We start from the raw sequence: 12,912 nt of genomic DNA on the forward strand, positions 1-12,912 counted from the left end.
CCCCTGCCCAATGCAGAACCAGTAAATTTACTGTGAATTTTATGGGGTTTCAACAATCACCTCTGCATTAGTGAAACTGGAATCTGTTGGCTTGCCGTGTTTAGCAGAATATAGAAACGTTTTAAAAAATCTAAAAGCCTTGATTTCTCCCCCTCTAATGTGTAAAATACTCTTTGGCCCCTGCCACACGGCAGGGGAAAAGCCTCTTAAGGCGCGGCTTTTAAAAGCCGCGCCAACGTTGAGGCGCCGCGGCGGGATCCCACCCTGGCCGCGGCGCCTTTTCTCCCCAGCGCGATCAAACGCCGGGGAGAAAACACAGCCCGAACGGGAGCCAGCTGAACTGCGCATGTGCGAGCATGCGGGTGTGATCGCGCTGCTTTGATCCGCCCCCGAACTGGCCCGCAACTGGCCCAAATCTCCTCGTGTGGACGGGACCAGTGTTAGGCAAAATCTCCTTTTCTGTTCTATAAAAGGGATTGCTTAACTGATTTGTGTTTTATTGACTGGGTGCAGCCCTTTCCTTTTAAAAATTTTCTTAAGGTAATAAAAAGGGTTAGATTCCTGCTCAGGGTCATGAATGAGCGATTCTCTTCACCCCGCCAATTCTAAATTCAAGTGTGCCATCTGAAAAACCTCTATCCCGCTCTCACCATTACTTTGTCAAATACAAAATAAGACCTTTCTCTTTCTAAAAATATACTCTCCCCTCTCCCCTTGACATTCCCTCCCCCTCAACCCTTCCCCCCCCCAGAAGTGCCTGAGCTTCCATTCTCCCAGTACAGTAGGTTCTACTGGGACATATAAGGCAGAAAACTGAAGATACTCTGCCCCATGTTGGCAGGGATTTAGGGGCATCCCTTGGCAAATTCCCTCCTTCCTGCAAAAAGTTCCTATTTGGCTTCTTAGCTTTCCCCTCCCCTGAACAGGGGTGCAAGAAGCCACATCTTCTATCAAATAAGACTGGGGACGGGACACCAACATGGGTTATGTTTCTTCCCTGTGATATCCTTTATTCCTTCCCATCCTTCTGAGGACAGGATTTTGGGTTGCTGCTTTTTTAAAAAAAATCTAGTCCTGTTCTGTGCCTTTCACAACAGTCTTAAGATGCAGAAATTAAGTCGGTGAAGCTTTGCCCAAACACTTTGATCTTCATGCTAGGAAAACCTTTACCTGCTCAATTTGTGTCCAGAAGGCCCCAAACAGGGCATGGGGGGGGGGGAGGGTACTGCTCAGAGGGGAAAAAAGATTCAAGGTCTGGCTTTGGGTGCAAGATGGAGTAGACTCCCTCCCTTATATTCTTATACAAATGACATTACAGGTAAAGAAAACATCCCCTCCCCCATCCAAGATGTTGTTTTTGGCTGGGCAATTGTTCCTTGCTCATCTGTCACCCTCGCCCTTTGCTCTCTGAATCCAGTCCCGGGACTTGGGAAAAGGGACCTGCCCTCTTGGCGCCTTGGGAGGACAGAGAGGCAGAGCCCGACTCGGCCTCGGGAAAGCCTCGCGGCAGATCCTGGACTGCCATCAGACGCGGAGCTTGATTTGGCATTGTAAAGAAGCGGGGGGCACCTCGCTCCTGACTGCCCCACAGCCCTCCCCCCGCCCCATTTTCCCCACAGCTAACGGGGCTCCTCTGCGGAGCCTTAAGGAGTTCTCTCCCCCCACACAGTGTTTTTTCCTCCGAACAGACCTCTGCCGCTTTGCAACAACACAACAGACCCCCGTCATGAATGAAGATACCACATCACATGGGGGTAGGGAATGAGGGGTGGAAGAGGAGGAGGCTTCCTCCCCCGACAGCAACACAGACAATAAATACCCACTCCCCCTCCGGCCCTTCGGTATGCACACACCCCCTTCCAGGAGGTGCTACGAGGGCGGATCGTGGCGACTGGTGGGGACCTTGGCTTTGTGGGGGCGCGAAGAGACTGCCGAGGAGGAGCCCGAGGAGGAAGAGGAAGAGCTGCTGCTGCGGCGGGCTTCGGCCCCAGTGCTTGACATCTTCAGCTTGCGGCGCTTGGCCAGGGGGGCGTTCTCCACGCTCTTCAGGAAGAAGCCTTCACGCTTGCCCTTGTTGAAGGCCTGGTTAAGGGGATGGAGAAGAAGAAGAAGAGATTAGATTTATACCCCGCCCTTCACTTGGAGTCTCAGAGCGGCTTACAAACTCTTTTCCCTTCCCCTCCCCACAACAGACACCCTGTGAGGTGGGTGGGGCTGAGAGAACTCTGACACAAACTGCTCTTTTTCAAGGACAGCTGTGCCAGAGCTTGTGACTGACCCAAGGTCACATCAGCAGGTGCAAGTGGAGGAGTGGGGAATCAAACCCGGTTCTCCAGATTAGAGTCCGCGCACTTAACCACTACACCAAACTGGCGAAGGGAAAGCGACAAAGATTATCCCCCATACACACACACACACACACTTCCTCCTTCAGAGCCAAGGTGGGGCCTGCTCTTCCCTTCCTACCAACTCTCTTCATGGCTGATTCCCCCCCCCCTTGCTCACATGATTGGGGGTGGGTGGGAAGGTGGAATCAATTTTTCCCCACCAGCATTCCTGGCTGCCGTTTAACCTCTCGAACAGAAATCCCATCATTCTGGCTGAAAGCAAAGCGCTCCTTTGACAGGCCTGCATTCCGTTCTCTGTGCTGATCAACACCTTGCAACGGTGTGTCGCTCATCTGCCAGCTGATCAGCACTTTGCAGCAGACCTTTTGCTCCTTTGCGAGATTCCTCTGCCCCTGCACCCAAAGGGAGGCCCCATTCACTTTCAGTCGCGGAGGATCTCCAGGCAGGGCAGGGCTTGACTACCTGGGCTTGCTCTGAATGCAGGGCTAGACAAATGACCTGTCCCTGTTCACTTCCACTGATAGGCGATCTCTAGATGGGGCTTCCTGCTTGGACTTGCTTTGGGCGCAGGGCTAGACAAACGACTCTGCTCGGCTACTTTGAACTCTCCCGGCTCCACTCCTGGGCCTGCCGGCTTCGAAGCCACAGGGGCAGGGGTCATTTCCTGCAAGAGCGCACAGGAGCGGAGCTCCGGCAGTAAAGAGCCCAGGGGGTGGGCACACGCAACAAGCCCCACCCCCTGCTCCCAGCAGCCCTCAGTCAGAGCAAGAAGCAGCCAGGTAAGTTGCAGAACTCCACCGGTCCAAGACAGTCCAGTGGCACCTTTAAGACCAGGTTTTATTCAGGTATAAGCTCTCCCTCCTCTGTGAGGGCAGATCTGCATGTCCCCCCATAGCTAGCAATCCAAAACAGTCCAGTGAAGCCTGAGCGGTGGGTGTTGCCTTCTGACACACTTCCGGTGATGTCAGGGGGTGTGGCATATGCAAATGAGTTATGCTAATGAGCTCCTGCACCTCTTTTTCTACGAAATGACCCCTGCACAGGGGTGTCACGGCACTCCTGCTCCGTGACCGTTATTCTTCCTCCAAGCCTCCCCACGCCACTTCCAATGAGGTCCCCTTTCCCAGCTCAGGAATCGCATCTCTTACCATAAAGGCAGCGTTGACACCAGTTCGCACGGCGGGCCCTGAGCTCTCCAGGATATCTGGAGTCATGAGAGGTGTGGAGGAGAGGGCGCTGCCATCTTGGAGCCACTCGCTGTAGCGCAAGCTGGACATCTTAAGCCGCTTGACAGGGTTCACTGTGAGGAGACCTGGGCAGAAGGGCGAGGGGGGGGGAGGAAAGGGAATTAACAAACAGGGGAAGGAAGGCACAACCCCCACCTCTGCGGCAGAACAGGAGAGGCTGAGTTGTTACCCTGGAACGCACTTTATTGGGTGCCTCAGTGTTTATATGCAGCCATGGAATAAGATCAAGATGGGTAGTCGTGTTAGTCTGCCTGGAGCAGTAGAAAAGACTCTCCCCCTTTTCTCCCGTGGAATAAGATTATCCAGAGGATTGATACACTAATAAGACCCGATTATATAATAGTGATTGTGTGCCATAAAGCGGCAACTGACGGCGACCCCGGGACCAGGGGGTTTTCGAGGCAAGAGATAAGCAGAGGCGGTTTGCCATTGCCTGCCTTTGCACAGGGACCCCAGAATTCTCTGAGGTCTCCCATCCGAGTGATAACCAAGCCCGACCCTGCTTAACTTCCAAGCTCTGGCTGAGATCAGGCTAGGCTGGGCTATCGGGCTGCTGATACCCGCTTATGTATCTCTGTAAAGCCTCTGTGAATTCAGTCGATGTGCATCGAGGAAGGTGAGTGGGTACAACTGTGCTGCCCCACTAGTGTGGGCTCCCCGGCTTGTGAGCATAGTGTTTACCTGAGGAGGAAGTCTTTGCGTGTGTGCTCAGGACCATTTGGAAAACAGCATCCCTAATCCCAGGGAGGGGGCACGAACACTAACATTTCCTTCGTCCAGAGGCTCATGGGGGCCAGCGGAGGCAGGACCATCGTGTTCTAGCTGGCTCCCACTCTGTGCATTTATTAAACATGTAATGATTTATTAGGCCGACCCCTGCAAGCCGAGCTCAGGGCAGCGTACATCAGCAGACTTTATCCAAGACTAGCCTGATACCCATGCTTGCTGCAGTATTTAAATTTCATAAATCCAGTTAAAATATTAATTATGTGAAGTTTGAAATGTAGCATTTGTAGGAATGGAGAAGATTATAGTGTAAAAATGAAGTAAGACATACTGGTTTCCCCACCACCCCCACCTTCTAATGAAGGACCTCTCTGTAGACCACATTGGTGGTTCTGCCCTCAGGTGCTAGGATCACCAGGCTGCTTGGTGAGCTCATTCTGGAGCAGGCCACATAAAACTGTCTGCATGAGAAGCAGTCGTCTGTATGCTCACTAAGAAGGGATTTTTAGAAATTCGACCCGTAAGGGGGTCAAAAGGGATAAAATGTGCTCCCCCCAATGCTTCCTCTTTGCACCTCCCAGTCTCTGATTGGTCGGCTGCAGTGGTATGCGTGGTATGAACATGACTCTCCCCGAACACTGCCAGTGAGCAGTGTGGCCTCCATGATGTTCCTGTGCAGGGCCTTCACTTGTAGTCTGGTGCCATTGCAGAGTTTGGGGGGATGGGGTTCTGCAGCAGCATTAATGTACCCTGGCCCTGCTCCTATACCTGACAAACACCCGCCTGTCTGGTATGGGGGGGAGTGTGTTTAAAGGCATCGGGGAGGCTGGGCCAACAGCAGCGCTAAGCCAATCCTTCTGAGCAAGCTCAGCTGATGACTTTAACTATTCCAACCCCTCTCCTACACTTGACAGGCAGCTGCCTGTCCAGTGGGATGGTGGTGGTGGTAGGGTATTGCAAGCTATTTTCAAGGCTGGGCCGGCAGGATTGCGAAGGCATCGCTGCTGGGGCAGGCTCTCTGATGGCTTTAAGCACTCTGCACGCACTGCTGCACCTGACAGACAGCTCCCTGTCAGGTGTAGGAGGTTGGGGAGAGCGTGTTTGAAGCCATGGGGAGGCTGGGCCAGCAGCATTGCTGCACCTCACGGGTGGTTGGCCATTCCTGATTTCCTCAACTGTCATTAGCTCTCTGCAGTCTCCTGTAACTGGTTTTTCCTCACCTCAGAACACTGAGCTCTGCAGCTGACCAGAGAGTGGGGGATGCAAGGAGGCAGCTGCCTGCCCACTGCATAGGAATCAATGGGTGGAGCACATTTCTCCCCTTCTGATACACTTAGGGGTTTAATTTCTAAAAATCCCTTCTTAGTGAGCACCTACGCCATGGTAGGAGCGCTCTCCCTGAATTTGGTGTCTCTAGGTCCAGTGGTTTGGCCTGGGCGTTGATTTTATGGCGAGGGGACTTTCTTTTATATAGATAGATAGATGGTGGTGAAAATTTCAAAACCCACCAGCCTACATATACACGCAGCTGCAATAATTCGACAAGCAACGTAAGGGGACTGATTGCACCATGTGGATGGCAAACAATCTGTTTGGCTCAATGAAGTCCACAGGCTCCTGACTTAGTGATAGCGGGTCCAAGTTCAGCATAGCAGAGAGCACCAATGACTGGAAAAAATGCTCCCAATTGCCCAAATTACTAGCGAGGGGCAGTGTTTCCTCTAAAATGAGTTAGTGTGAGCCAGCTCACAGTTCTTTAGCCTCCGGCTCACAGTTTTTGTCTTAGCTCAGGAAGGATGGCTCCAGAGCAAACTAACTTCTGCAGCAGCCAAACCGCTTGGTCACAACTTTAATGCCAGTAGCTCACAACGCAGAGTTGTTGCTCACAAGATTCCGCAGCTCAGAGGGAGCCCTGGTGAGGAGGGGGATGTGGAGGAGTGGGCGGGAAGTGGGGATATGAGCGTGCCAGACCATCGCTGCCCTCAACCAAATGCCTGGCGGAACATCTCTGCCTTGTGTGCCCTACGGAACAATAGTAAACCCTGCAGGGCATGGGTAGTCTCCGTGTGTGAATGGATCGTCTTAACAAAAACTGCCGGGTGCTGTGACCTCTACTCTGGTTCGACAGATGAGGGTGAATGTGCTGGAATGGAATCCAGACAAGACAGAGGGTAATGCCGCAGGAGAGTTCATCTGCTGTAGAGTTAGAGTTGCCAAGTCTTCCTTACTCACCGGTGGGGGACCGTCGCTTCGGGTCGGGAGTTGCTGTGGGATGTGCACGCGCTTTGCGCGCGTGTGCCGCCAGAACGTCACAGGAAGTGACGCAGGACGTAGAGCACGTTGGGGGTGTGGCCCAGATGTCAGGGGGGGGAACCATATGGTGTCCCCCCAACGATCTGGGCCACGCCCCCAAAGTGCTGTATGTCCTGCGTCACCTCTGGTGACACAGCTTCGGGGGGCGGAGTTCCCCCCGGGGCCCGATTCCACCGCGGCGGAAATTGGGCCTCCAAAGTGGGGGTTTCCCCGCCCCCTGCCCCCACTTGGCAGCCCTATGTAGAGTAGATGGACACCTTTACAGCTGGTGGGGCATCTAGTCCTTTATCACCACAAGCGAAGGCGTCCTGGTGTCCCTTTTGAGCTGGGCCTGTTTTTTGGAAAAGGAGTTGCTTTCTAACTCATACAGAAGCTCTTGTCTCTTCTAGATAGGCATCCCTTTAGCATAGGGTTACCATCTCTAGCTTGGGAAATTCCTGGAGACTTGGGGGTACAGCCTTGAGGAGGGCAGGGTGTAATGCCATAGAGTCCAACCCCCCCTCCCCCAAGTAGCCACTTCCTCCAGGGGCACTGCTCTCTCTCATCTGGAGACCAATTGTACTTCTGGGATGTCTCCAGGCCCCACCTGGAGGATGGCAACCTGAATCTGGCATGCTAATCCACACATCTCGAACCCTCAAGTCTTGACTACTGTTATGTAGTCTGCATGGGGCTGTCTTTACAACAATTTAGGAGCTTCATATGCCTTTTGTCTGGGGCAGGGTGCCAGGATCACACTTCACTCATTTTAGAGCAGCCGGTTACTGATTTGCTTCCAGGTGAAACCTCCCGGTGAGATGCTTTCAATCTTTAAAGCCTGTATTGGCCTGGGACACGGGTATCTGAAAGACCACTGCTGCTCCATATGCCTCCACCCACCTACCGATGTCTCAATATTGTTGTCAGCGTCTTAGCATCAACTCAGACAGGGGCTGGTCTAAAATCGTGTGACGCAGGCAGCCTACATTTTGCTGGCGTGACTGTCTCCCCTCTTGGGCCCTGGTGACCAGCCCACCCGCTCTGCTAAATTCAGAAAAGTCTGGCAAGCCCAGAGTGGTTTGCCAGCAGAGAATTGTGTTTGGGAGCGCTTGCAGAACAAAGGAGGGGAGACGGGCCGGGAAGAATAGGCCGGGGCAGGCCCCTTAATCATAGCCAGGAGAAGACAATGAGCGGTTCACTGAAGACCACAGTAACCCAATCAGGCATGACCACCATTGTTCTGAGCATTTCAATCTGATCAAGGATCTCTCAGACACAAAGGTCTGCTGCCTGGCCGTGGCAAACCAAAGGCCCACCCCCTCCCAGGTGCTTTCAGCTTGTAACTTAATGAATTTCCCTCCTGAAGCTGACGCCTCTCCCATCTCTCCCCCTCCTCCTTCATGCTCTCTTTCCTGCCATGGAAGCCCCTCCTGGGCATACCTCCTCCCCACCTCGAACTTCCCCGTGCATCCACTGGAAAGCTCACACCTGACTCCCCCCTGCCTCTTTCCAAGCCCAGGACAACCGCACCTTTCTTCCTTTCCCTCTCCAGCTCCTAAACCAGGAGCTGCTATCATTATTCCAAATGGTGCTCAGCTTGACTCTGGGCTGCGTAGCAGGGTGGTGGAGGTGGAGGAGTGGTGGTTCCAAGTCACTTGCCAAATCCAGTCCCGCCCCACAGCCTTCCTCCTCTGGAAGTCCTTTGTATCACTTCCCTGACTCACCACCTAGATCAGAGGTGTCAAACTAATTTGTTACAAGGGCCGGATCTGACATAAATGTGACTCCGTCGGGATGGATCATGTATGCCCTAGAATGTAATGCCAGGTCCCAGAGATAAAACTTTATAAAGGACAGCAGCTGGTAAGCTCTGAGTTGGTGTGTCCTCACTGCAAGGCCCCATGGAGCAAAGGGGTTTTGCTTGACTGCTTCAGACGAGGTTGTTCTGCTGTGCTGAAGCCACAATCGTAGGTGGCTCTGCCTACTCGCCCGCCCTTGAGTGGCCTCCTGTTCCCTCCCTTGCACCAGTGGCTCATGAGCCCGGATAAGAGCCCTGGACAGGCCGGTTCTGGCCCCCGGGCCTTACGTTTGACACCCCCGACCTAGATTCCTGCTCTGGTCCCTGCACCAAGCAATCCCCCACATCTCTGGGTTATCGGAGACCGCTCGGATCATCGGATACATGAATACTCAAATAAGCCACCCCAGGCGACATTTCGACGCAGAAAAAGGATGGGTGATGTTTCCTGCTCTTCACCTTGCCATCCTGTCCCTTCTCTCCCTTTTCCCCTCTTCAACCTGCTGCCCTTTGAAGGTGTATATTGCACAAGGATTTTTGCACAGGCAACATCTGTACAGGTTGTGGCAGGCATTTTAGCCCTCTGTGGCTGGAGCGTACTCGACTGTTACATTTGCTACAGGCTTGTATCCCTGTTCCCGCTCCGTAAAGTATCCCTCATTATTCCGCTGAATTCCTGTCTCTCTTTTCCTTCCATGCGAGCCTCAGAGCCCCACCCCTTCATTTTAAAGATCCCTAGGAAGAAAGTTGATTCATTTAGAATGTGATGTTGGAGGAGAGTTTTACGGACACCGTGCACGGCCAAATAAGTCAAATCAGTGGGCTCTACATCAAATTGAGCCTGAACTTTCCCTAGAAGCTGAAATGACTAAACTGAGGCGCTCGTACCTTGGTCACATGACGAGAAGACAAGAGTCACTGGAAAAGACAATAATGCTAGGAAAAGCTGAACGCAGCAAGAAAAGAGGGCTCTTTTTGTAGCAGGAACTCCTTTGCATATTAGGCCACACACTCCTAATGTAGCCAATCCTCCAAGAGCTTACAGAGATCTTCTTACAGGAGCTACTGTAAGCTCTTGGAGGATTGGCTACATTAGGGGTGTGTCGCTTAATATGCAAATGAGTACCTGATACAAAAAGAGCCCAGGCCGACCCAACAGGAGATGGATGGACTCCCATCAAGGAAGCCACAAGGGCCCTCCGTTTGCAAGACCTGAGCCAGGCTGTTAACAACAGAATGTTTTGGAGGTCACTGATTCATAGGGTCGCCATAAGTCGGAAGTAACTCGAGGGCACTTAACACACACACACCACACACAGGTGTGCTCAGTTCTCCTTAGGTTTATGAGCCTAAGCCTGCAGCTCCTTTATAGCAGCAGTGAGACGGGGCGGAAGAGAAGTTTCTCTCTTTTGCTTGGTTTCCCCAGAGCAAATTTGGATCCAAATAATATAAGAACACAAGAAGAGCCCTGCTGGGCCAGACCAATAGTCCCTCTAGTCCAGCATCCTGTCTCAGCCAGTGGCCAACCAGTTCCTCTGGAGAGCCAGCAGCAGGGCACAGAGGCCGAGGCCTTCATAAGAGCATAAGAAGGGCCCTGCTGGATCAGACCAGTGAGGGTCCATCCAGTCCAGCATCCTGTCTCAGCCAGTGGCCAACCAGTTCCTCTGGAGGGCCAACAGCAGGGCAGAGAGGCCGAGGCCTTCCCCTGATAAGAACATCAGAAGAGCCCTGCTGGACCAGACCAGTGGTCCATCTAGTCCAGCATCCTGTCTCACCCAGTGGCCAGTTCCATGCGAGCCTCAGAGCCCCACCCCTTCATTTTAAAGATCCCTAGGAAGAAAGTTGATTCATTTAGAATGTGATGTTGGAGGAGAGTTTTACGGACACCGTGCACGGCCAAATAAGGCAAATCAGTGGGTTCTACATCAAATTGAGCCTGAACTTTCCCTAGAAGCTGAAATGACTAAACTGAGGCGCTCGTACCTTGGTCACATGACGAGAAGACAAGAGTCACTGGAAAAGACAATAATGCTAGGAAAAGCTGAAGGCAGCAAGAAAAGAGGGCTCTTTTGTAGCAGGAACTCCTTTGCATATTAGGCCACACACTCCTAATGTAGCCAATCCTCCAAGAGCTTACAGAGATCTTCTTACAGGAGCTACTGTAAGCTCTTGGAGGATTGGCTACATTAGGGGTGTGTCGCTTAATATGCAAATGAGTACCTGATACAAAAAGAGCCCAGGCCGACCCAACAGGAGATGGATGGACTCCCATCAAGGAAGCCACAAGGGCCCTCCGTTTGCAAGACCTGAGCCAGGCTGTTAACAACAGAATGTTTTGGAGGTCACTGATTCATAGGGTCGCCATAAGTCGGAAGTAACTCGAGGGCACTTAACACACACACACCACACACAGGTGTGCTCAGTTCCCCTTAGGTTTATGAGCCTAAGCCTGCAGCTCCTTTATAGCAGCAGTGAGACGGGGCGGAAGAGAAGTTTCTCTCTTTTGCTTGGTTTCCCCAGAGCAAATTTGGATCCAAATAATATAAGAACACAAGAAGAGCCCTGCTGGGCCAGACCAATAGTCCCTCTAGTCCAGCATCCTGTCTCAGCCAGTGGCCAACCAGTTCCTCTGGAGAGCCAGCAGCAGGGCACAGAGGCCGAGGCCTTCATAAGAGCATAAGAAGGGCCCTGCTGGATCAGACCAGTGAGGGTCCATCCAGTCCAGCATCCTGTCTCAGCCAGTGGCCAACCAGTTCCTCTGGAGGGCCAACAGCAGGGCAGAGAGGCCGAGGCCTTCCCCTGATATTGCCTCCTGGCTCTGGGATTTTTAGTACCTCTGAACATGGAAGTCCCACTTTAGTCACCAGGGCTCATAGCTCCTCTATGCAGACCCTGTTCCCACAGACCCGTGCCTAGCATCCACCCGTCTTCTCAAGCACTACATGCTAGGACACCAGCACAGTGAAAGAACTTGCCTGTCGGACCTTTGCCCAGTACAACGTCTCGTTGAAACTACGCTTGCTGCTTCTGTAAAGTGGCTCCGTGTCTTGCACGTGAAAGCTCCCATGTGGGAAGTGCATCGGCATCGCCAGCACTACGGACCTAAAGTCAATCCTAAATCTGAGTTGGCAAGGAAGCAAACCTTCTCCGTAGCAACTCCCGCTCCGTGGCACGACACAGTCTCCTCGAACGAGTGAGGAAGGCAACCTTGCGGAGTATATTTCTCACAGCTTGCAAAGCAGAGCTTTTAAAACAGGCTTTTAATCCTCGATTGGTGGGCGGAGGGTTGCATGGATGATAGCTTTAATGTCAGGCTGTGTTATTTTTAATTTAAATGTTGGGATTTTTCCCCTCTTTTTTTTTTTTTTTGCATGTTGCAATTTTAATTGTTATCTGTTAGATTTGCATTTATTGTGAGCTCATCTCAAGTGCCAGGAAGAGTGGGATTAAAATTTCTTAAATAAAATGAGGCATCAGTGACGCTGGTGAAGGCCTGGGGTAAAGGGAGTGGGGGAGAGCTAGAAGTCAACCTGCAACCGTAAACGCATGAAATTTGGAGAGGGGCTGCGACTCAGTGGAACAGCCTCTGCTTTGCATGCAAAAGGTCCCAGGTAAAGATAGAAGAAGAGCCCTGCTGGATCAGACCAGTGAGGGTCCATCTAGTCCAGCATCCTGTCTCACACAGTGGCCCCAACCAGTTCCTCTGGGAGGGCCAACAACAGGGCAGAGAGGCCGAGGCCTTCCCCTGACGTTGCCTCCTGGCACTAAGATTCAGAGGGTGACTGCCTCTGAATGTGGACGTTCAATCCCCAGAACTTCAGTTAAAAGGACCAGGAAGAAGGTGAAGTGAAACACCTGTACCACAAACCTGGAGAGCTGCTGCCAGTCTCAGCAGGATGCTGACCATGATGGACCAATGGTCTGATTCACTATACAACAGCCTCATGTGTGAATACCAGAAATCTTTGCATATTTCCATGATGGTCCATTTCCTGGTTCTTCCCCCTGGCAAATCACTGCCCCTATTTCTGTCCCTTAGAGGAAGCCTTGTTATCACTTTGTGAGTTTCCAGCATGGACAACTTTTCTGTCTCTTAGAGGAAGCCTTGTTATCACTTTGTGAGTTCCCAGCATGGGCAACTTCAGGCTTCCATTCCCTCCCCACATGGTCCCTGAAAGTAAGATCTCTTGAGTGGGTGGGTGGGTGCAGCTTTGGCGCACATCCATTATCGATACACGTGCATGAACACTAAGGCACCATGTGGCACACAGTCTGCCAATTCACACCCTGCGGCTGATTAAATGTATTTTGACCTGCAAACACCCTATAGAGCAATTACATTTTTTCCTGGTTATATTTTTAACAACAAGCACAGTTGTGTTTGGCTTTCAAAACAGCCAAGGACAGGCGGCGGCAGACTAAATGAACACCATGTGAAGCCACAGATTAGTGTCTTCAGCAATGGGGGGGGTGGGGGGGTTGCAGCAGTGATTTTGGCATA

The 12,912-nt window shown here is 52.1% G+C and overlaps 1 protein-coding gene across 1 annotated transcript in view; it reads right to left on the bottom strand.

Moving 5' to 3' along the window:
- Nucleotides 1-1,239: 1,239 nt before the first annotated feature.
- RPS6KA4 (ribosomal protein S6 kinase, 90kDa, polypeptide 4) overlaps nucleotides 1,240-12,912 on the bottom strand; it is a 58,554-nt gene continuing 46,881 nt past the window's right edge. The window contains 2 exon segments of the mRNA XM_015416843.1: nucleotides 1,240-2,082; nucleotides 3,497-3,660. Coding sequence (XP_015272329.1) covers nucleotides 1,870-2,082; nucleotides 3,497-3,660 — 377 coding nt within the window. The 3' untranslated portion in view covers nucleotides 1,240-1,869.

This window comes from Gekko japonicus, unplaced genomic scaffold (assembly GCF_001447785.1).
Source record: "Gekko japonicus isolate JY-2015 unplaced genomic scaffold, Gekko_japonicus_V1.1 scaffold248, whole genome shotgun sequence".
In the NCBI taxonomy this organism is placed as follows: domain Eukaryota; kingdom Metazoa; phylum Chordata; class Lepidosauria; order Squamata; family Gekkonidae; genus Gekko; species Gekko japonicus.